Below are 24,169 nucleotides of genomic sequence, written 5' to 3'. Positions count from 1 at the left end.
TTGTCCTCAACCATTCACGATTGGATTTGGCAGGACTGCAGAGCTTGGATTTAATCCACTGGTTGTAGGATCGCTTAGCTGTCTATCACTTGCTGTTTATGCTGTTTGGCATGCAAGTAGTCCTGTGTTGAAGCTTCACCATTTTAGGTATACCTGGTGCTGCGCCTGGCATGCCCTCCTGCACCCTCCATTGAACCAATGGTTCATTCTCTGGCTTGGTGGCAATGGTAGAGTGGGGGATATGATGGGCAATGAAGTTACAGATTGTTATTGAATACAATTATACATCTGCTGATGGCTCCTCAGCTCTTCATGGATGCCCTGTCTTGAGTTGCTAGGTTTGTTTGAAATCTGTCCCATTTAGCATAGTGACAGTGCCACATTACACAGTGACGGATATTCTCAATGTGAAGGTGGGACTGCATCTCCATAAGAACTATGCGTGGTCCCTCTTACAGATACTGTCATGGACAGATGTATCTGCGCAGGCCGATTTGCAAGGACGCAGTCAAATATGTTTTTCCCTCCTGTTGGTTTCCTCGCCACTTGTTGCAGTCCCAGTCATTGTCATCGTTAGAGATTTAAGTTGAGATATTTTACTGAGTTTGTAAATTTCATTATTTGTCATGATGGGAATTGAACCGAGGTCCTCAGAGCATTCCCTTGGGTCTCTGAATTATTAATCTCCCGACAATACTGCTCAGTGACATCAATAACTGTCTGAGGAATCTTGCTGCAAACAATGTGTGTGACGATTGAACAAGAGCAGGGTCAGCCTTTTGATGAATGGTCATTAACTTGAGGTGTTAACTCCAACTCTCTGTCTCTGTGACACTGCTCCACCTACTGAGTGCTTTGGAATTTTCTCTCTACCTTGAAGTGTTCGACCTCCCTGTGTCAATTGGCATAGAAAGAGACGACTTAATATGTGGCTTCGTTGGTGAGGCCAGAAAGTGGGTAAACATGCTCAGAGCACCACCATATTTCATTTTGGTAGGACAAACTTGAATGCAGATTATAGGGTCAACGGCAGGGTTCTGAGGAATGTGGAGGAACAGAGAGATCTTGGGGTTCATATCCACAGATCTCTGAAGGTTGCCATTCAAGTGAATAGAGCCGTGAAGAAGGCTTATAGTGTGTTAGCGTTTATTATCAGGGGGTTTGAGTTTAAGAGCTGTGGGGTCACGCTGCAACTATACCGGACCTTGGGTAAGACCACGTTTGGAATATTGTGTTCAGTTCTGGTCACCTCACTATAAGAAGGATGTGGAAGCATTGGAAAGAGTGCAGAGGAGATTTACCAGGATGCTGCCTGGTTTGGAGGGTAGGTCTTATGAGGGAGCTGGGGCTTTTCTGTTTGGAGCGGAGGAGGATGAGAGGGACTTAATCAAGGTTTATAAGATGATGGGGGGATAGATAGACTGGACGTGCAGAGACTAGTTCCTCGGGTAGATGCAGCTGTTACTAGGGGCCATATATATAAGGTTCATGGAGACATAGGAGGGGTGTCTGAGGTAGATTCTTTACTCAGAGAGTAGTTGGGGTGTGGAATGCCCTGTCTGTTGTGATAGTGGAGTTGAACACTTTAGGAACTTTCAATCAGTTATTGGATAGGTACATGGAACACATCAGAATGATAGGGAGTGGGATAGCTTGATCTTGGGTTTGGACATAGCTCAGCACAACATCGAGGACTGAAGGGCCTGTACTGTGCTGTACTGTTCTATGTTCTATATTTTCTGTTGAATGATAACCCCCAGTGCTCTGCATGGGGGATCACTAACTGAGCTGCCAGTTGGGCCTGTTGAGTATAAGCTTCCTAGAGATTGGTAATCAGCCAATCTCTATATGGAGCCCTGTATAAAGCAAGATCCTGAGACATATTCATTTGTGAGACATGAGTGTTGCTGACAGGCCAGCATTTATTGCCCATCCTAGGTGCCCTGAGAAGGTAGTGGTGAGCTGCCTTCTTAATTGCTGCAGTCCCTGTTCTGTGGGTTGACCCACAATGCCGTTAGGGAGGGAATTCCAGGAGTTTGACCCAGCAACTGCGAAGGAACAGCGATATATTTTCCAGTCAAGATGGTGAGTGACTTGAAGGGGAACTTGCAGGTGGTGGTGTTCCCATTTATCTGCTGCTGTTGTCCTTCTAGATGGAAGTGGTCATGGGTTTGGAAGGTGCTGTGTAAGGATCTTTGGTAAATTGCTGCAGTGCATCTTGTAGACAGTACACACTGCTGCTACTGAGCATCGGTGGTGGAGGGATTGAATGTTTGCCAATGTGGTGCCAGCCAAGTGAGCTGCTTTGTCCTGGATGGTGTCAAGCTCCTTGAGTTGTTTCAGCTGCACACATCCAGGCAAGTGCAGAGTATTCCATCACACTCCTGACTTGTGCTTTGTAGATGGTGGATAGGCTTTGGGGAATCAGGAGGTGTTACTCCACAGTATTCCTTGCCTCTGACCTGCTCATGTAGTCACTGTATTTATGTGGTGAGTCCAGTTGAGTTTCTGGTCAGTGGTAACCCCAAGGATGTTGACAGTGGGGGGATTTAGTGATGGTAATACCATTGAATGTTCAGGCGTGGTGGTTAGAGTGTCTCTTATTGGAGATGGTCATTGCCTGGCATTTGTGTGGCATGAATGTTACTTGCCACTTGTCAGCCCAAGCTTGGATTTGTCCATAGTATCATAGAATAGAATCCTTCAGTGCAGAAGCAGGCCATTTGGCCCATCAAATCTGCACCAATCACAATCACTGCTGGGCCCTATCCCAATGCACTTATCCAAGCTAGTGTCTCTGACACTAGGAGGAAATTTAACATGGCCAACCCACCTAACCCACACATTTTTGGACCGTGGGGGGAAACTGGAGCACCCAGAGGAAACCCACGCAGACATGAGGATAATGAGCAAACTCCACACAGACAGTGATCCCAGCCAGGAATCGAACCTGAGTCCCTGGCACTGTGAGGCAGCAGTGCTAACCACTGTGCCATCATGCTGTACAGATTGAGTTTGAACATGGACTGCTTCAGTATCTGAATGATGCTGAACATTGTGCAATCATCGGCAAATATTTCCACTTCTGACCTTATGACAGAGGGAAGGTCACTGATGAAGCAGGTGAAGATTGTTGGGCCTAGGACACTACCCTGAGAGACTCCTGCAGAGATGTCCTGGAGCTGAGATGACTGACCCTCCACAACTATCTTCCTATGTACCAGGTATAAGAACATAAGAACATAAGAACATAAGAAATAGGAGCAGGAGTAGGCCATCTGGCCCTTCGAGCCTGCCCCGCCATTCAATAAGATCATGGCTGATCTGTCGTGGCTCAGTTCCACTTTCCCGCCCTCTCCCCATAACCCTTAATCCCCTCTCTTATCAAAAACAACTCCAGTTAGCGGAGAGTTTGCCTCCTGATACTCATCGGTTCCAGGTTTGCTAGGGCTCCTTGATGACACACTCAGTCGAATGTAACCTTGATGCCAGGGGCTGTCACTCTCACCTCACCTCTGGAATTCAGCCCTTTTGTCCATGTTTGAACCAAGGCTGTAATGCGGTCAGGAGCTGAGTGACCCTGGTGAAACCCAAACTGGGCGTCACTGAGCAGGTTATTGCTGAGCTGGTGCTGCTTGATAGCACTGTCGATGACCCCTTCCATCAGTTTACCGATGATTGAGAGTAGACTGATTGGGTGGTAATTAGCTGGGTCGGATTTGTCCTGCTTTCCCACATTGTCGGGTAGATGCCAGTGGAAGAGCTTGGCTAAGGGAGTGGCAAGTTCTGGAGCACAAAATATTGCCTGAGTATTTATCAGGGCCTATTACCTTTGCAGTATACAGTGTCTTCTGCTGTTTCTTGATATCATGTGGAGTGAATCAAATTGCTGGAGACTGGCATCTGAGATGCTGGGGACCACTGGAAAAGGCCAAAATGGATCATCCACTTGGCACTTCTGGCTGAAGGTTGCTGTGAATACTTCAGCCTTGTCTTTTGCACTGATGTGCTCGGCTCCTCCATCATTGAGGATGGGGATATTTGTGGAGCCTCCTCCTCCAGTGAGTCGTTTCATTGTCCACCACCATTCATGACTGCATCCATTAACCTTTTAGTCCTGGTTGGGATCTGTGGTTATTGTTTATTTTCATTTTGTGCAATAAAAGCAGGGTTTCTTCACTGCCAACTCCTGGAGTTATTATATTGGTGATGAGGGAAAAGGAACCTGCTCACCAGATCCTGGTAAGCCTGTATCATTCAGTTTTGTAGTGCCATTTTTTTGGGAAGTTGGAGCCATACAATGTGAGTTTTGGGGACTGGCCACAATATGCTGAGGGAATGAGGTACATCTTTTGAACAAACAAAATAGAAGGAGATACTTGGCAAAAGGTCATTCTATTGACCGCATGTGGGGCTGCAACATTCGCTATTCTAAGAAATCGGACATATCCAGAATCACTGAAGTCCAAGACTGCCAATGAGTTAGTAGAAATGGTGGCAAATCATGGATCCTAAACCCGCCACGATTTTCCAACATGTGGTTGAAAAAAGAACAGCTACAACAATGATTTAACAACAATAATGGCAATAATGGCTTTAAAATGGCTATTCTGAATGAAGCATGCTGGGATTTTTGGTCAATTTATAGATTAAAACCAGGTGTAATTCATAAAGAGGCTCTGGTTTGGGAGCTGTGATCTGAAGCTACCTACGTTGGTCAGATCAGGGAAGTTGTTTACATTAACTGAGACATTGTGGCTCCGATTTATGGCTGCTCTGTATGGAACATGCGGTTTGAACTAAGTGTAATGGTTTCATTCAAAAGTAATTTCACTGGATGTTCAAGCCCTGTGATGTGTTTCTGGTGACACAGTTGGCTGGATGACAGGGAATCTTCCGGAAGCGAGTGGAGAATTGTGGATAAAAGACATGTGAGTTCTTTGTTTAGCAGCGATAACTTGAAGGGAACAACCATCGCAAAAACCTTGTACCCTGAATGATACTTCAGAGAGAAGAAGATTGGTTCTACATCAAGGATGTTTGTTAGCCAAGGTTTTCCTGAACTTGGGATTATCTATTTTCAGTTAAATAGTTAAAATTGATGTTCAGTTAAAGTTAAAGTGCACTGTGAGAGTTAAAGTTCAGTTGAAAGTTGATATTCAGTTGGAGTTAATGAGTCGCCCCAGAATGTAACTTCTAGTTGGCACTAGAAGTGTTTAATAAAGAAGTAGTTGAATTCCTCCCCTTGTTTGTCTCATTAAACTGGAATGCTTGGAAGGTATTTGAATTGAAGCTGTACAACAAAAGATACATGTTTAATACAACTAGTAGATTTGCAGGGGAGGCAGTGATAGAATTTTTGATGCGACTTAGAAAACTGATGAAGCATTGAGAGTATTGCCCAGCATTATCAGAAATGCTCAGAGACTGTTTAGTATACAACAGGAATGATCTGACAAACCAAAGAAAGTTTTTGACAGAGCCAAACCTAGTTTTAAAAAAATCTATCGAGCTGGCCTTAGCTTGGATAGATGCATAGAAAGGGGCTCCAATGATAACTTCAGCCAGGCTAATGAGGTTGGCTTGCTAGAGTATGCAGTCTCCACGGGCGCAGTTGATGCCTTCCACGTCTGCTGGGTGCCGCAGGGGCTGGGGTGTATTATAGACCCTGACAATCACATTTTGATTTAACATTTTAAGTTTCCTTTCGACTTTGGCTTTTTGTTCAGGCTGCTTCCCCCTACCTTTTTGGGGGGCTGCCCTATTTAATTTGTCCCTAAGTTAATTTGAGTTTGTTTATTTGGTGGTAAGCAAAAGAGCTACCTAATGAGCCCCCTTCAGTTGCACAGACTGAATTACGACATGCAGTTCCAGCCTTTCAATCTGCGGCGTATTCTGACTTCTTTGCAGGAGTTTATCAGGACCTCCTCACTGACTGGAATGCGGTTACCTTGCGACACAGCTCTCCCCCATCAGGAGGAGCGGCTCTTGTGTGAGACCCGCCGCTCAGGAATCCACTTCTCCAGCCATATAACTTCAGGTGACTGGCAGAGAGGACGGCTGTGGATGCTGGGGTGACCAGGATCAGGGATGTGCTGGATGGCGGAAGGGCGGGCTGGATGAGCCTCCACGTGCTGGCTGAGTGCACGAGGCTGGCCATCTGGCATGTGGCCAAAGACATCCAGCTATCCAACACCTTAGGACGGTCGTGCCCGGCCCCAAGTGCACACACAGTTTCGAGGTGGTCAGTGGGATCCCATCTGAACGTTTCCCTGTGAATCTATGCTTGGACAAATTCCACATTGGTCCAAAGCCTCGACACCGCCCCTCGCCCCCCCCCGCCCACCCCCCACTCTTATCCATGGGTCATAAGAACATAAGAAATAGGAGCAGGAGTAGGCCATCTAGCCCTTTGAGCCTGCCCCGCCATTCAATAAGATCATGGCTGATCTGTCGTGGCTCAGTTCCACATTCCCACTTTCTCCCCATAACCCTGGTGCCCCACAGCATTTGCCGCCTCACAGAAATATCCTCCGTGCCCTTTTCCACCGCGTGGAGGCTTTTCCTGTACTGGTTGCTGCTGCACACCTTTCATTACCGTATCCTCATCTGGCAGGATACACCTTGGCGGGCCTTGTTGCTGCCAGGTGGTGGAGATCCCCAGTGGAGGTCCCTCTATGGAGGGATCTCCCCCAATTATTTTGGGGACCTAGGGTGGAGGGTGCTGCGTGCAGCAGTCAAATACAACCGTACATTCTTTAGGTTCACGGGCCCCCAAGCTTGCCCTTTCTGTGGTCTTGTGGAGTCCGTGGACTATGTTAACGTTTTGTGACTTCAGTTGCACTCCCTTTTTGTTTTCCTCAAACACCTTTTGCTGATGTTTTGTTTGCACTTCAGTCCTACACTCCTGATCTTTGGGCACCCGGTGCGTAGAGGGGTGGGTTGGGATGCCGACTTCTTCATGAACCTGCTCCTGGGCCTGGCGAGACGCGCCATCAATAGATCCAGGCAGCGGGTGATCGACGGCATCGTCCATCCTGACCGTCTGCCCCTCTACTGCGGCTAGATTCGCGGCCAGGTGTCCCTGGAGAGGGAGCATGCAGGGGCGCAGTGACGCCTTCCATCCCCATTGGACACTGCAGGGGTTAGGGCGCATTATCGACCCCGATAATCACCTTATCTTTGAATGTTTTAAGTTTTCTTTCGACTTTGTTTTTTGTTTGTGCTGTTCCCTTTCCTTTTGGGGAGCTGCCCCTTTTAATTTGTCCTGAAGTTAATTTGAGTTTGTTTATTCAGTTGGTGCCAGAAAAGAAGAACCTTTTGAGTCCTATTTGTCCCGATGTTAATTTGAGTTAGTTTATTATGTTGGTACCTGAGATACCTGATGAGTCTTAATTGATGATTAGGGAGCGACGAACACAAAAGTGCTGTGCGTGCAGCCAGGAAGCCCACCCCAAGCAAGCTTACCAAAACAAACAGCGTGCAATGCCCATATCAAAGGGCAAAGCCACCCCAAACAGAGTGTACCAGGCTGAAGAGGAGGAACTAGCATTGCTAAATTTCATCATTGCAGTAAAGGTGGCCGGATATGGATACAGCCCCAAGTGAATGGACATGAGGGCAGCAAATCTATTGTACACGAGTGTGAACTGAAAAGATTATGATTGGGTATCTGTACGTTCAAGTTGAAGAACACTAAGGCAAGATTGACAACTACTCAGGACAGCCATTACTAGTAGTAGGGACCACCGTAACCCCAGTCACAGATGGGAAACAAACAAGAGCTTCTACAAATACGTAAAGGGCAAAAGAGTAACTAGGGAGAAAGTCGGACCTCTTAAGGATCAACAAGATCATCTATGTGTGGATCCAGAAGAGATGGGCGAGATCCTAAATGAATATTTCTCATCAGTATTTACTGTTGAGAAAAGCATGGGTGTTAGGGAACTTGGGGAAATAAATAATGATGCCTTGAGGAGTGTACATGTAACAGAGAAGGAAGTGCTGGAAGTCTTATCAAGGTAGATAGATCCCGGGACCCGATGAAGTGTGTCCCAGGACATTGCAGGAGGCGAGTGAGAAAATTGAGGGTGCCCTAACAGAGATATTTGAATAATCGTGGGTGAGGTGCCTGAAGATTGGAGAGTGGCCTTTGTTTAAAAAGGGCTGCAGGGAAAAGCCTGGGAACTACAGGCCAGTGAGCCTCACATCTGTAGTGGGTAAGTTGTTGGAAGGTATTTTGAGAGACGGGATCTACAGGCATTTGGAGACACAAGGACTGATTAGGGACAGTCAGCATGGCTTTGTGAGTGGAAAATCATGTCTCACAAATTTGATTGAATTTTTTGAAGGGGTGACCAAGAAGGTAGATGAGGGCAGTGCAGTTGATGTTGTCTACATGGACTTCAGCAAGGCCTTTGGCAAGGTACCGCATGGTAGGTTGCTGAATAAGGTTAAATCTCACGGGATCCAGAGTGAGTAATTAGATTCAAAATCGGCTTCTTGACAGAAGCCAGAGGGTGGTTGTAGAGAGTTAATTTTCAAACTGGAGGTCTGTGACCATCGGTGTCCCTCAGGGATCAGTGCTGGGTCCACTGTTATTTGTCATTTAAGTTAATGATTTGGATGAGAATGTAGAAGACATGGTGAGTAAGTTGCAGATGACACTAAAATTGGTGGCATAGTGTACAGTGAAGGAAGTTCACTGCAAATGTAGCAGGATCTTGATCAATTGGGCCAGTAGGCTGACGAACGGCAGACTATGAAGAGAGACTGAATAGACCGGGTCTGTACTCGTTGGAGTTTAGACGGATGAGGGGGGATCTTATAGAGATGTATAAGATAATGAAGGGGATGGATAGGGGTAGAGGTAGAGAGATTCTACCCGCTTAGAAAGGACAGTAGGACTAGAGGGCACAGCCTCAAGATAAGGCGGGGGGGGGGGCGCAGTTTAGAACGGAGTCGAGAAGGAACTTCTTCGCTCAAAGGGTGGTGAATCTCTGGAATTCTCTGCCCGTTGAAGTGGTGGAGGCTGCCTCGCTAAATATATTTAAGTCACGGGTAGATAGGTTTTTGATAGACAGGGGAATTAAGGGTTATGGGGAGAAAGCGGGAAAGTGGAACTGATCCACTTCAGATCAGCCATGATCTTATTGAATGGCGGGGCAGGCTCGAAGGGCTAGATGGCCTACTCCTGCTCCTATTTCTTATGTTCTTAGATGGAGTTTAATTTAGACAAATGCGAGGTGATACATTTTGGTAGATTGAACCAGGGCAGGACTTACTCAGTTAATGGTCAGGCATTGGGTAGACTTAGAGAACAAAGAGATCTAGGGCTACATATTCATAGCTCCTTGAAAGTGGAGTCACAGGTGGACAGAGCGGTGAAGAAGGCATTCAGCATGCTTGGTTTCATCGGTCAGAAGATTGAATACAGGAGTTGGCATGTCTTTTTGAAGTTGTACAAGACATTGGTAAGGCCACACTTGGAATACTGTGTGCAATTCTGGTCACCCTATTATTAGAAAGGATATTATTAAACTAGAAAGAGTGCAGAAAAGATTTACTCGGATGCCACTGGGACTTGATGGATTGAGTTATAAGGAGAGACTGGGACATTTTTCTCTGGAGCGTTGGAGTCTGAGGGATGATCTTATAAAAGTCTTTAAAATAATGAGGGGTACAGATCAGCTAGATAGTTAATATATTTTCCCAATAGAGGAATCTAAAACTAGAGGGCATAGGTTTAAGGTGAGAGGGGAGCGGTGCAAAAGCGTCCAGGGGGGTAATTTTTTCACACAGAGGGTGGTGAGTGTCTGGAACAAGCTGCCAGAGGTAGTAGTAGAAGCGGGTACAATTTTGTCTTTTAGAAAGCAATTAGATAGTTATATGAGTCTGATGGGTATAGAGGGATATGGGCCAAATGCGGGCAATTGGGATTAGCTTAGGGGTTTAAAAGAAAAGGTGGCATGGACAAGTTGGGCTGAAGGGCCTGTTTCCATGCTGTAAACCTCTGTGACTCTATGACTCTACAACTCAACATTATCCGATTTTAACTCCGATCTTTCAAAATCTTGATAATGACCATCCACATGTATCAAAAATGAAGATGCTTGTGGGAAGCTACATCTGGTGGCCTGGAATTGATGGGAACAAAGAGAAAATGGTAAAAACAATCTGGGGGATCTGTCGATACCAAACAGGCCATTTACTCTTCAGTTATAGATCAAAGACACATATAACAGGTATAGCCCCAGCTGAGTTATTAATGGGCAGGTGCCTACAAGGCTTCGCCTTGCATACCCAAACCTAAATGGAAGAGTGGAAGAGAAGCATGAAACCCAAAAATGTGGCCATGATAAAATAAAAGCAGATAGAGTCTTTTCAAAGGGAGACATGGCTTAATGCAAAACTTTGGAGGCAGCACCCAATGGACATCAGGAGCAATTCTCTCCGAAACAGGGCCTGTGTCCTACATGGTAAAAGTTGGAGACACAGTACAATGGAAAAATGTGGACCACCTAAAACGTCAGGATCCTTCAACAAAAGCAGCCAACTCGGCGAGTATGTCATCAGAAACCTCAAGTACACAAAGGAAGTTCATGACACATTTGACAATAGAAGGCCCCGAAACTTCTTATGAGATTTCCAACTCTGAAGCGGAGACTGAAACAGCAGAAGCCCAGCCAGAAGCTCTCAGTGAGGAAGAACTATCTTCAATAATACCTCGTTGATCATCAGGAAAGAGGCATTCGCTGATAGACTACAAACCACCTGACCAGGCGGTATATGAAATAGGAAAAAGGCCAAGGGCCAAAAGACGCAGATGGCCCTAATGCCCAAGGAGCGAGGGAGATCTCTCAGCCTTGGAAGGGGAGGGCCGTGATAACCCTCAGAATCTGCATGGGAAATCATTAATTGACCCCCAAGTTGGCCTCGTTGAATACAAGCTCCCTTGGTAATTAGCCAAGGAGGTGGATTTGTACCCTGAGCCCTGTATAAAGTGAGACCCTGAGAGGGTCCACTAACCAATTGGGACCTGCTGTGTTAACCACAGGTTTGTGGTTATTGTTCATTTCATTTTGTGCAATAAAAGCAGGGTTCCTCCCCAGCCGACTCCTGGGGTTATTATGTTTCGCAAAAATGTATCCTCTTCACAAAATATCTAAATGAACATTATTAACAACTCAAAATGGCCAGCATTGAAATTGCAACAACAATTATGCTTTCTCCATCGATTGTGTTGAACTCTGAGGTGCTTCAATGTTGTCAAAGAAAAATATCTCTGGTCCAGAACAAAGTGACTGCAGCCACCGTGAACAATCCCAATCAACCCGAGGCTCAGCACTGCCAAACCTTTCATTTTCCACCTTAATTACACAGTTGTTGCTGAATGCAACTGTCATCATTCTCTCACAAAGATACTGCGGGATGTGTGGAGTTCAGTGAACGCCAACACCAGACCTGCCCAGGAAAAGAAAGAGGAAATCAGCAGAAAACAGGCAAGAGCAGGTGAAGTGTCAAACAAAGCACAAAGACAGCCTCGTATCTCAATACGGGCTCTTTTATTTTGCCCTAATACAAACAGGCCTGTCATTTTCCTGTTGCTGTTCAAGTCTTCTTAATTGCCACAGCATCATAGTTCCATGTAGTAATCCAAGCTTTAAGTTCATCCACCTTACTTATCATACTCTTTGCGTTAAAACAGACACACCTCAGACCATCTGTCCTGTCATGGTTTGTACATCCTCTCTGTGTTTTATTTCTCTTAGTCTTACTGGACCCATTCAGTGAGTTCTCCACAGTCTCTGTACTGTGGCTCTTTTTGATTTTTGTCTTTGATCTCTGTGCCTTCCACTGTTTCCCTTCCTGCCTTTTGTTTCTGTCCACATTTTACTTCCCTCTGACACATTACATCTCCCTGCCACATTAGTTTAAACCCCCTCCAACAGCACCAGCAAACACTCCCCCAGCACATCAGTTCCAGTCCTGCCCAGATGCAGACCATCCAATTTTTATTGGTCCCACCTCCCACAGAACTGGTTCCAATGTTCCAGGAATTTGAATCCCTCCCTCTTGCACCATCTCTCAAGCCACATATTCATCTTAGCTGTATGACATTTCTCCTCTGACTAGCACATGGTCGCAATCCTGAGATTACCCCCTTTGAAGCCCTATTTTTTAATTTAATTCTTAACTCCCTAAATTCTACTTGTAGGACTTCATCCTGTTTTTTTTTTGCTGAGATTGTTGGTGCCCATATGCACCACAACAGCCGGCTGTTCACCCTTCTCCTCCAGAATGCCCTGCAGCTGCTCCAAGACATCCTTGACCCTGGCACCAGGCAGGCAACATACCATCCTGGAGTCTCGCTTGCGTCTGCAGGAACTCCTGTCTATTCCCCTCACAATTGAATCTCCTATAACCATAGCTCTGCCACTCGTTTTTTTGCCCACTGTGCAGCAGAGCCAGCCACAGTGACATGAACCTGCTGCTGCCACCTTCCCCTGGTGAGCCATTTCCCCCAACACTATCCAAAATGGTATATCTGTTTTGGAGGAAGATGATCACAGGGAACCCCTGCCTTCCAACTCTTCCTCTGTCTGGTGGTCATCTATTCCCTATCTCCCTCTGTAATCTTTATCTTCAGTGGGTGACCAACTCACTGAACATAAGAACATAAGAAATAAGAGCAGGAGTAGGCCATCTAGCCCTTCGAGCCTGCCCCGCCATTCAATAAGATCATGGCTGATCTGTCGTGTCTCAGTTCCACTTTCCCGCCCTCTCCCCATAACCCTTAATCCCCTTGCCTATCAAAAACCTATCAACCCGCGTCTTAAATATATTTAGCGAGGCAGCCTCCACCACTTCAACGGGCAGAGAATTCCAGAGATTCACCACCCTTTGAGTGAAGAAGTTCCTCCTCAACTCCATTCTAAACCGCCCCCCCTTTATCTTGAGGCTGTGCCCCCTAGTCCTACTGTCCTTTCTGAACGGGAAGAGCCTCTCCACCTCTATCCTATCCATCCCATTCGTCATCTTATATGTCTCAATGAGATCTCCCCTCATTCTTCTAAACTGTAACGAGTACAAGCCTAGTTTATTCAGCCTCTCCTCATAGTTCAACCCCCTCAACTCCGGTATCAGCCTAGTAAACCTCCTATGCACTCCCTCCAAGGCCAAAATATCCTTGCATAAGTGCGGCGACCAAAACTGCACACAGTACTCCAGCTGCGGCCTCACCACTGCCCTGTACAGTTGCAGCAAGACCTCCCTGCTTTTATATTCAATCCCCCTCGTGATGAAGGCCAACATTCCATTCGCCTTCCTGACCACCTGCTGCACCTGCAAGCTGGGTTTTTGTGACTCATGCACAAGGACCCCGAGGTCTCTCTTCACCGTCGCATGCTGCAGTTTTTCGCCATGTAAGTAATAGTCCTTCCTACCATTATTCCTACCAAAGTGGACAACTTCACACTTGCCAACATTAAATTCCATTCACCAGTTCCTGGCCCATTCGCCCAGCCTATCTAGATCCTTCTGCAGACTTTCCACGCCCTCCGCACAATTTGCCGTTCCACCAATCTTGGTGTCATCAGCAAATTTCAACACCATACACTCGGTTCCCTCCTCCAGATCATCTATATAAATGGTAAATAGCTGAGGCCCCAGCACCGACCCCTGGGGCACTCCACTAGTCACCAACCGCCAATCTGAATAGCACCCATTGACCCCCACTCTCTGCCTCCTATTTGACAACCAATCCTCTATCCACGCTAACACCCTACCCCCAACTCCATGCCCCCTGACCTTCTGCAATAACCTGTTGTGCGGCACCTTATCAAACGCCTTCTGAAAATCAAGAAACACCACATCCACTGGCTCTCCTCTATCCATCGCCCTAGACACATCCTCATAGAACTCCAATAAATTCGTCAGACACGACTTCCCCTTAATGAAACCGTGCTGCGTCTGCTCTATCAAACAATTCTCCTCAAGATGCCTCGCTATTTTCTCCTTGATGACGGATTCTAACATTTTACCTACAACAGACGTTAAACTAACCGGCCTATAATTCCCTGCCTTTTGCCTGCCACCCTTCTTAAACAACGGCGTAACATTAGCCGTTTTCCAATCTTCCGGCACTTCCCCGGAATCCAGCGATGTTTGGAAAATAATCACCAAGGCATCCACTATCACCTCCGCCATTTCTTTCAGAACCCTTGGATGCATTCCATCCGGTCCTGGGGACTTGTCCACAATCAGTCCCTCCAGTCTGTCGAGCACTGCCTCTCTAGTAACAATAAGGTCATTCAGGCCCTCCACTCCTACCATCTTTCCATCCCTAACACCCGACAATCCTCCTCAGCATTGCGAATGCTCCAAAATGAATCCAACTGCAGCATCAGAGCCGTCAATGTGTCCAACAGGGGCTGCAGTTGGACGCACTTTCGCACATCAAGGAGCCAGGGACACCAGAGGGGTCTCTAAATTTCCACATACCACAAGAGGAGCATGATATGGGTCCGGGATCTCCTGCCATGACTTAACCCTTAAGTTAACAACGTCAACTGCAATGCAAGAGGAAAAAAAAGAGAAAAAAGAAAGAAAAAAACTACTTACTAGTCACCAGCCAATCACTTACCTGCTGGCTGTGACACCAGGGTTCGATTTCTTTCTACTTCTCACTTACCCTCGAGTCTCCCACATAAGTCTGTCTCTCCGCTCCTCCTGAAGATGAGCACCTCTTTCTCCTCAGCACCAAATTCCTGATACCCTCACTCTGGCTGAATCTCACTCAGGCCGCAGTCTGTCTCTCACTGGCTTGCGAAAGCTCACTGATTCTGTGGAGACAGAAACGGAGCTAACACTTTCAGAGTGAGAGGGGATCTGATAGAAACGTATATAATTCCAACAGGGTTAGACAAAATAGATTTAGTGAGAATGTTCCCAATGGCGGGGGAGTCCAGAACTAGGGGGTCGTAGTTTGAGGACAAGGGATACACCTTTTAGAACTGAGGTGAGGAGAAATTTCTTCACCCAGAGGGTGGTGAATGTGGAATTCATTCCCACAGAAAGTAGTTGAGGTTAAACATTGTGTGATTCCAAGGGAAAATTAGATGTAGCTCTTGGGGCTAAAGGGATCAGGGGATATCGGGGGGAAGGGGAGATCAGGATATTGAATTTGGTGATCAGCCATGAACAAAATGAATGGTGGAGCAGACTCCAAGGGCCGAATGGCCTCGTGCTGCTTCTATTTTCTATGTTTCTGAGTTCAAGCACAAGATGCCTCATCTCTTTTCCAGAACTGCTGAGTTTTTCCAGCAATTTGTTTTTATTTCAGACCAGTCTGCAGTATTGCAAGGAATGAGAACTCAGCCTGAGTTAAATGGTGAATGTGGTAGTGCGCAGTCCTTCACAGGTCAATGACCAGTCCAGACCCAATGGCCAACCTGGAAGTGAGAATGAGCATTCCTGGACTAGAGGATTCATGATGTGTGTTGTCAAACTTTTTACTAGAGGATTCAGTCAGAGTCATGGTGTTAGGAGGAAACCTACATTAGTTGTGCTGTTAAACCCTTCTTAGTATCTAGTTCTTGTCATCAATAATTCCTTTCAATTAACTATTAGCCACATCGATGCATCTCAAGTTATGACAGCTAGTCTCACCAGAGATCATGGATCCTGACACTGGAGAGGGGCCTGTTTTGGGGCCCAGTGCCTGTGAATCACCACTAAAACTCCTTTCCTCCTGATTGTGAGAATCTCTCCCAGAATCAATGAAACTACAGCCATTCCGACTCCTCGCTCAGAGCTTTTGTTACATTTGTTCCCTGACTATAATGCTATTTGATATATCAAAGAAGATTTGTCAATATGTTCTCTTGAGGTATCAGGAGTTTTATACTGAGATTTAATCATCTTCCTACAGCATCACTGTTACTACAAGGGTTCCATCAGAAGACTCCCTGGATCCCAGGTCTCTGCAAGCATCTGCTCAGGACTCAGGTAACAAGACTGACAGTTAATTCTCAGTTTGCTGTAAATATTCACATTTGTAACTTATAGCCTGTTAATTCAGTTGGGTAAAGGGATGTGTTTTATTTGGAGTTAGCTTTCTCCTCTCAGGATTGAGGATTTAAAAAACATTATTCACATCATATAAATCCACATCCAAGATGTCAGAGCCTTTAAAAAGCCAGTTGTTAACAATTCAGGACAAGAATGTCCCTGTAAAAATGAAGGATGAAAATGGCAAGATTTGGGAACCCTGGATGACGAGAGATTGTGAGCTTAGTGAAAAGGAAGAAGGAGGCATACATAAATTTCAGGAAATTGAAAACGGATAAGGCTCTTGAGGAATACAAAGATAGCAGGAAAGAGCTTAAACAGGGACTTACGTGGGCAAAAAAGGGGCTATGAAATGTCCTTGGCTGGCAGGATTAAGGAGAAACCCAAGGCTTTTTATTCGTATATAAGGAGGAAGAGGGTAGCTAAGGAAAGGGTAGGTCCACTCAAGGACAGTGGAGGGAATTTCTGTGTGGAGCCAGATGAGGTGGTTGATGTCCTTAACAAATACTTTGCATCATTATTCACAAAGGAGAAGGATGTAGTGGATGGTGAGTGTAGAAAGGAGGATGTTGACATTCTCGGACATCTTGAGATAAAAAGAGAGGAAGTATTGGAGGTTTTAAAAACCATTAAGATGGACAAGTCCCCAGGGTCAGATAGGGTCTATACTCAGAGAAGCGAGGGAAAAAATTGCTGAGACCTTGGCCAAAATCTTTATATCCTCTTTAGCCACGGTCGAAATACCAGAGGATTGGAAATTGGCCAACATTGTTCCTCTGTTTAAGAAAAGCAGAAGTGACAATCTGGGAAATAACAGCCTGTGGACCTCACAACAGTGGTGGAGAAATTATTGGAGAAGATTCTCAGAGACAGAATGTACTCACATCTGGAAGAGAATAGGCTTATTAGCAATAGCATGGTTTTGTGAAGGGGAGGTCGTGTCTCACAATCTTGTTTGAGTTCTTTGACGAAATGACAAAAGAAATTGACCAAGGCAGGGCAGTGGATGTTGTATCCATGGACTTTAGTAAAGCCTTCAGGAAGGTTCCTCTGGTCTGATACAGAAGGTGAAGTCATGTGGGATCCAAGGTGAGCTGGTAAGATGGATGCAAAACTGGCTTGGGCTAAAAAGCAGAGAGTAGAAGAATACTTTTCTACTGGAGGTCTGTGACAAGCGGTGTTCCACAAAGATTCGTGCTGAGGCTTATGATGTTTATAATATATATAAATGCTTTGGAGGAAAATGTAGGTCTGATTCGTAAATTTGCAGATGATGCAAAAGTTGGGGGAATAGCGGGTAGTGAGGAGGATTGTCAGAGGATACAGCAGGAGACCTGGGCCAAAAAGTTGCAGATGGAATTTAACCCAGACAAATGTGAGGTAATGTGATTTGGAAGGTCCATTGAAGAAGGAAAGTACACAGTAAGTGGTAGAGCCCTTCGAATTATTAGCATACAAAGGGATCTAGACGTACAGATCCACAGATTCCTGAAGGTGGCAACTCAGATGGACAAGGTGGTCAAGAAGGTGTATTGCATGCTGGCCTTCATCGGTCGGGGCATTGAGTATAGGAATTGGAAAATCATATTGCAGCTGTATAAGACTCTGGTTCGGCCGCATTTGGAGTATTGTGTGCAATTCTGGTCACCACACTACCGGAAGGATGTTGATGCATTGGAAAGGGTGCAGAAGAGATTTACCAGGATGTTGCCTGGTTTGGAAGATATGGACTATGAAGAAAGGTTGAACAAACTTGGGTTGTTTTTATTGGAGTGTCGGAGGATGAGGGGGAGCCTGATAGAGGTTTACAAGATTATGACAGGCTTGGATAGAATGGATGGAGTCTTTTTCCTAGGGTTGAAGGGTCAATCACTTGAGGCATAGTTAGAAAGTGAGAGGGGAAAAGTTTAAAAGGGATGTAAGGAGCAAGTTTTTCACACAGAGGGTGGTGAATGTCTGGAATGCGCTTCTGGAGGAAATGGTGGAAGCAGTAGAGTCTATAACAATGTTCAAGAGGCATCTGGGTAAATACATGAATAGGTCAGGAATAGAGGGATATGGACCACATAGAGGCAAGAAAGTGTGAGATTAGAGAGACATCTGTGTTGGCACAGAGTTGGTGGGCCAAAGGGCCTGTTCCTGAGCTGTACTGTTCTTTGTGAGCATTTGAGTGTCAACCACATTGCTATAGGTCTGGAGTCACATGTCGACCAGACCATGTAAGGATGGCAGATTTCCACCTAAAGAACCTTTGTGAAGCAGATGGGCTTTTATGACAATCGACAATGGTTTCATGATCATCATTCGATTTTTAACTCCAGATTTTTAGTGAATTCAAATTTTGCCATCTGGTGTGGTGAGATTTGAACCTGGCTCCCCAGAGCATTATCCTGGGTCGATTGGACTACTAGTCCAGTGACAATACCACTACACCATGCATGCTTTGAACACGTTCCAAAAGCATTTCCTCCTGGGAGCATTGTGCTTTGATGGTGTTCTGAGGGGAGTGGTTGGTTCAGTTGTCTCAGTCGATGGATGATATATATGTCCTGCTCATTCGCAGCGTGCTGCCAGATTGCCTTTCTTTTTCTGGGGTTGGGAGAATCTTGAATGGGAGAGCGCTGATTGTATTTGTCAAGTTTCATGATTGATCTGCAATAGATTATTCAAATCTCTGAATTATATAAGAACATAAGAACATAAGAAATAGGAGCAGGAGTAGGCCATCTAGCCCTTCGAGCCTGCCCCGCCATTCAATAAGATCATGGCTGATCTGTCGTGGCTCAGTTCCACATTCCCGCCCTCTCCCCATAACCCTTAATCCCCTCTCTTATCAAAAACCCATCAACCCGCTTCTTAAAAATATTTAGCGAGGCAGCCTCCACCACTTCAACGGGCAGAGAATTCCAGAGATTCACCACCCTTTGAGTGGAGAAGTTCCTCCTCAACTCCGTTCTAAACCGCCTCCCCTTTATCTTGAGGCTGTGCCCCCTAGTCCTATTGTCTTTTTTGAGCGGGAAGAGTCTTTCCACCTCTATCCTATCCATCCCATTCATCATCTTATACGTCTCAATGAGATCTCCTCTCATTCTTCTAAACTCTAACGAGTACAAGCCCAGTTTATGCAGCCTCTCCTCATAGCTCAACCCCCTCAACTCCGGTATCAGCCTAGTAAACCTCCTCTGCACTCCCTCCAAGGCCAAAATATCTTTGCGCAGGTGCGGCGCCCAAAAATGCACACAGTACTCCAGTTGCGGCCTCACCAATGCCCTATACAGCTGCAGCAAGACCTCCCTACTTTTATATTCAATCCCCTTCGCTATGAAGGCCAGCATCCCATTCGCCTTCCTGACCACCTGCTGCACCTGCAAGCTGGGTTTTTGCGACTCATGCACAAGGACCCCGAGGTCCCTCTGCACCGTCGCCTGCTGCAGTTTTTCGCCACGTAAGTAATAGTCCTTCCTACCATTCTTCCTACCAAAGTGGACCACCTCACACTTGCCAACATTAAATTCCATTTGCCATTTCCTGGCCCATTCGCCCAGCCTATCTAGATCCTTCTGCAGACTCTCCACACCCTCCGCACAATTTGCCGTTCCCCCAATCTTGGTGTCATCAGCAAATTTCGACACTCTATACTCGGCTCCCTCCTCCAGATCATCTATATAAATGGTAAAAAGCAGAGGCCCCAGCACCGACCCCTGGGGCACCCCACTAGTCACCAACCGCCAATCCGAATAGCACCCATTGACCCCCACTCTCTGCCTCCTATTTGACAGCCAATCCTCTATCCACGCTAACACCCTACCCCCAACTCCATGTCCCTCGACCTTCTGCAATAACCTCTTGTGAGGCACTTTGTCAAACGCCTTCTGAAAATCTAGAAAGACCACATCCACCGGCTCTCCTCTATCCACTGCCCTAGACACATCCTCATAGAACTCCAGTAAATTTGTCAGACACGACTTCCCTTTAATGAAGCCGTGCTGCGTCCGCTCTATCAAGCAATTCCCTTCAAGATGCCTCGCAATTTCCTCCTTAATGACAGATTCTAACATTTTACCTACCACAGACGTTAAACTAACCGGCCTATAATTCCCCGCCTTTTGCCTGGCACCCTTCTTAAACAACGGCGTAACATTAGCCGTTTTCCAATCTTCCGGCACTTCCCCGGAATCCAGCGACGTTTGGAAAATAACCACCAAGGCATCCACTATCACCTCCGCCATTTCTTTCAGAACCCTTGGATGCATTCCATCCGGTCCTGGGGACTTGGATGTATTGATGGGCCAAAGGGCCATTGCTGCTGCCCCCTGAACCATAACCTTTGTCCTGGGTTTAAGGTACCACTCCATACACTCGGTCGAATGCTGAGCTGGAAGCAATGATAAACATCATTGTCTATGTCTTCCTTTATCAGATTGGGAGCTGCTTTGATAAGGAAAATGATGTACGTTTCCAGGATCTCACCATTGAGCTAGATCCGTGTGGGGGTGGGGTGGGGGGGTGTGTGGGTAGCACGGGGGGATTGTCACAAGAACATATGAACACGAGAAATAGGATCATGTCTCAAGAGATCAGGCGTTTCCACAGACTCATGGGAGAGTCTGGTTTGTGACCAGTCAGAATGAGAAGGCTCACACGGGAAGACAGCAGACATATTGACAGTCTTTGTTGGCAACGTGCAGAAGCAAAGTTGAAGATGTCGGAGGAAGTGTACAACCTCAAACTGGATGGCCAGCTAGTGAAGCTTGATCCACCATTCAACATTATCATGGCTGACCTTAGGGGCTTCAGCTACACTTTCCCACTCACTCCCCATAGAACATAGAACATAGAACATTACAGCGCAGAACAGGCCCTTCGGCCCACGATGTTGCGCCGACCAGTTACAAAAACAATGACCCACTAGCCTATACCAATCCCTTTTCGTCCATAAACCTATCCAGAGATCTCTTAAACGCCCCCAAACTAGACGCATTTACAACTGCAGCAGGCAGGGCATTCCAATCCCTCACCACCCACTGGGTAAAGAACCTACCCCTGACATCCGTCCTGTAGCTACCCCCCCTTAATTTAAAGCCATGCCCCCTCGTGCTAGCTTTCTCCATCCGAGGAAAAAGGCTATCACTATCCACCCTATCTAAACCTCTAATCATCTTATATGTTTCAATAAGATCCCCTCTTAGCCGCCTTCTTTCCAACGAAAACAACCCTAAATCCCTCAGTCTCTCCTCATAGGACCTCCCCACCATACCAGGCACCATCCTAGTAAACCTCCTCTGCACCCTCTCCAACGCCTCCACATCCTTCTTGTAATGCGGGGACCAGAACTGCACACAGTACTCCAAGTGCGGCCGCACTAGAGTAGTGTACAGTTGCAACATTACACTGCGACTCCTAAATTCAATCCCCCTACCAATAAACGCCAATACACCGTACGCCTTCTTAACAACCTTATCTACTTGATTCCCAACTTTCAGGGATCTATGTACACACACACCTAGATCCCTCTGTTCATCCACACTATTCAAAGTCCTCCCGTTAGCCCTATACTCGACACATCTGTTGCTCCTACCAAAGTGAATTACCTCACACTTCTCCGCATTAAATTCCATCCGCCACCTCTCGGCCCAGCTCTGCAACCTATCTAAGTCTCCCTGCAGACTATGACACCCTTCCTCACAATCTACCACACCTCCAATTTTGGTGTCATCAGCAAATTTACTAATCCACCCAACTATACCCTCATCCAGATCATTAATAAAAATTACAAACAACAGTGGCCCCAAAACAGATCCCTGAGGCACACCACTCGTAACTGTACTCCATGATGAATATTTACCATCCACCACCACCCTCTGTCTCCTATCTGATAGCCAATTCCTGATCCAACTTCCTAGATTACCCACAATCCCATACATCTGCATTTTCTGCAGAAGCCTACCATGGTGAACCTTATCGAACGCCTTACTAAAATCCATGTATACCACGTCAACTGCCTTGCCCCCATCCACCTCTTTGGTCACCTTCTCAAAAAACTCAATAAGGTTAGTAAGGCACGACCTACCCGCTACAAAACCATGCTGACTATTTCTAATCAATTCATTACACTCCAAATAACTATAAATCCTATCCCTAATAATTTTTTCTAAAACCTTGCCCACAACAGAAGTAAGACTCACCGGTCTATAATTCCCGGCAAAGTCTCTGTTCCCCTTCTTAAACAATGGGACAACATTCGCTATCCTCCAATCCTCCGGGACTACACCAGAGACCAATGACGACCTGAAGATCTGAGCCAGAGGCTCTGCAATCACCTCTCTAGCCTCCCAGAGAATCCTAGGGTAGATCCCATCCGGACCAGGGGACTTATCTATTTTCAGCCCCTCAAGAATTTCCAGCACATCCCCTTTATCAACCGTAATACTGTCTATTTTACACCCCTGCAACCCAATGTCCTCCTCAGCTATATTCATGTCCCCCTGCGTGAACACCATGTTCCTGAATTCCCTAAAAGACCAAAAATAAATCCATAAGATGTAGGAACACAAGTGGGTCATTCAGCTCATCAATTCTGCTCCACTGTTTAATATCAAAACTGATTCAATGCAAGCTTCAACACCATTTGCCTGCCTTATCCTCATAATCCTTGATTTCCTTACTGATTAAAAATCTGTCTATCTCAGCCTTGAACAACCTTAACGACCCAGCCTCTACCGCCCTCTGTGGGAAAGAATTCCACAGATTCACTACCCTCTGAGATAAGAAATCCCTTCTCATGCCACCCTTGGGGTGGCACAGTGGTTAGCACTCCTGCTTCACAGCTCTCAGGACCTGGGTTCGATTCCTGGCTTGGGTCACTGTCTGTGTGAGTTTGCACATTCTCCTCATGTCTGCGCGGGTTTCCTCCAGGTGCTCCGATTTCCTTCCACAGTCCAAAGATGTGCGAGTTAGGTTGATTGGCCATGCTAAAATTTCCCCTTAGTGTACTGAGATGAGTGGCTTAGCGGGTAAAATATATAGGGATATTGGGGTAGGACCTGGGTGGGATTGTGGTCGTGCAGACTCAATGGGCCAAATGGCACTGTAGGGTTTCTATGATTTCTCATCGCTGTCTTAAATAGCAATCCCTTACTTCGAGATTGTGCCCTTTGGTCCCAGACTCTCTTCCAAAGTAAAACAACCTCTCAGCATCTACCCTGTCAAACTCACTGAGAATCCGATGTGTCTCAATAAGGTCGCCTCTCATTCTCTACTTAAATAATAGTCAGCTCCTTCATTCTTCCTACCAAAGTATAAAACTTCACATTTTTGTACATTATATTCCATCTGTCAAGTTTTTGCTCACTCACTTAACCTGTCCATATCCCCCAGCACACTCTTTGTGCCTTCCTACCTAATTTTGCCAGTAGGACTTCCAAGTGGTGAACATATATTGTAAATCTGTCTCTTCCAGACTTTAATGTGTTCAATTCTAGAACTACCCTCTGCGGCAGAGAATTCCACATATTCATAACTCTCTCAGTGACATGATTTCTCCTCATCTCAGTCCTGCGTGATCAGACCTTTATCTTGAGACTGTGCCTGTGTTTGAGATTCCCCGATCAGTAGAAGCAATCTCTTATAAAGCCTCTTGAGAATCTTTCAATGGGATCACCTGTCATTCTTCTAAATATTGGAGAATGTGAGCTCAATTTACTCAGTCTCTCATCTCAGGACGAACCCTTCATGCCTGGGACCAAAACAATGAATCTTCTTTGTACCCCCTCCAATGTATCTTTCCTGGAAATGTGGAGACCAAAATTGTACACGTTATTTCAGATGTGATCTCGCCAAAGCCCTGTGCAATTGCAGCAAGCTTCTTTATTCCTGTATTGTGTAATGTCCCTTGCATTGAAGGCTAATATGCCATTTGCAATCCCAATTGCTTGCTGTACCTTTTTTCATCATTCTTTCATGGGATGTAAAGTGATAAGAGATGGGCGGGGCCATTGAAAGCACTATCAAGTGGCACTTACTCAACAATGACCTGCTCACTGGTGCTCTATTTGGGTTCTAGCAGGGTCAGTGAGCTCCTGACCTCATTACAGCCTTT

At 46.0% G+C, this 24,169-nt stretch overlaps 1 protein-coding gene across 1 annotated transcript in view; it reads left to right on the top strand.

Annotated features, from left to right (window-relative positions):
* The window catches only part of LOC145348482 (zinc metalloproteinase-disintegrin-like protein H3), a 180,365-nt gene that overhangs the window by 19,664 nt on the left and 136,532 nt on the right, over positions 1-24,169 (top strand). Inside the window, exon 3 of the mRNA XM_080196673.1 lies at positions 15,932-16,008. Coding sequence (XP_080052799.1) covers positions 15,932-16,008 — 77 coding nt within the window. The remainder of the gene's footprint in view (positions 1-15,931; positions 16,009-24,169) is intronic.

The sequence above is a fragment of the Carcharhinus amblyrhynchos genome, chromosome 1 (assembly GCF_965287045.1).
Source record: "Carcharhinus amblyrhynchos chromosome 1, sCarAmb.v2.hapA, whole genome shotgun sequence".
Lineage (NCBI taxonomy): Eukaryota > Metazoa > Chordata > Chondrichthyes > Carcharhiniformes > Carcharhinidae > Carcharhinus > Carcharhinus amblyrhynchos.
Note: the sequence above shows the minus strand (reverse complement) of the source record. Positions and strands in the feature narration are given on the sequence as shown.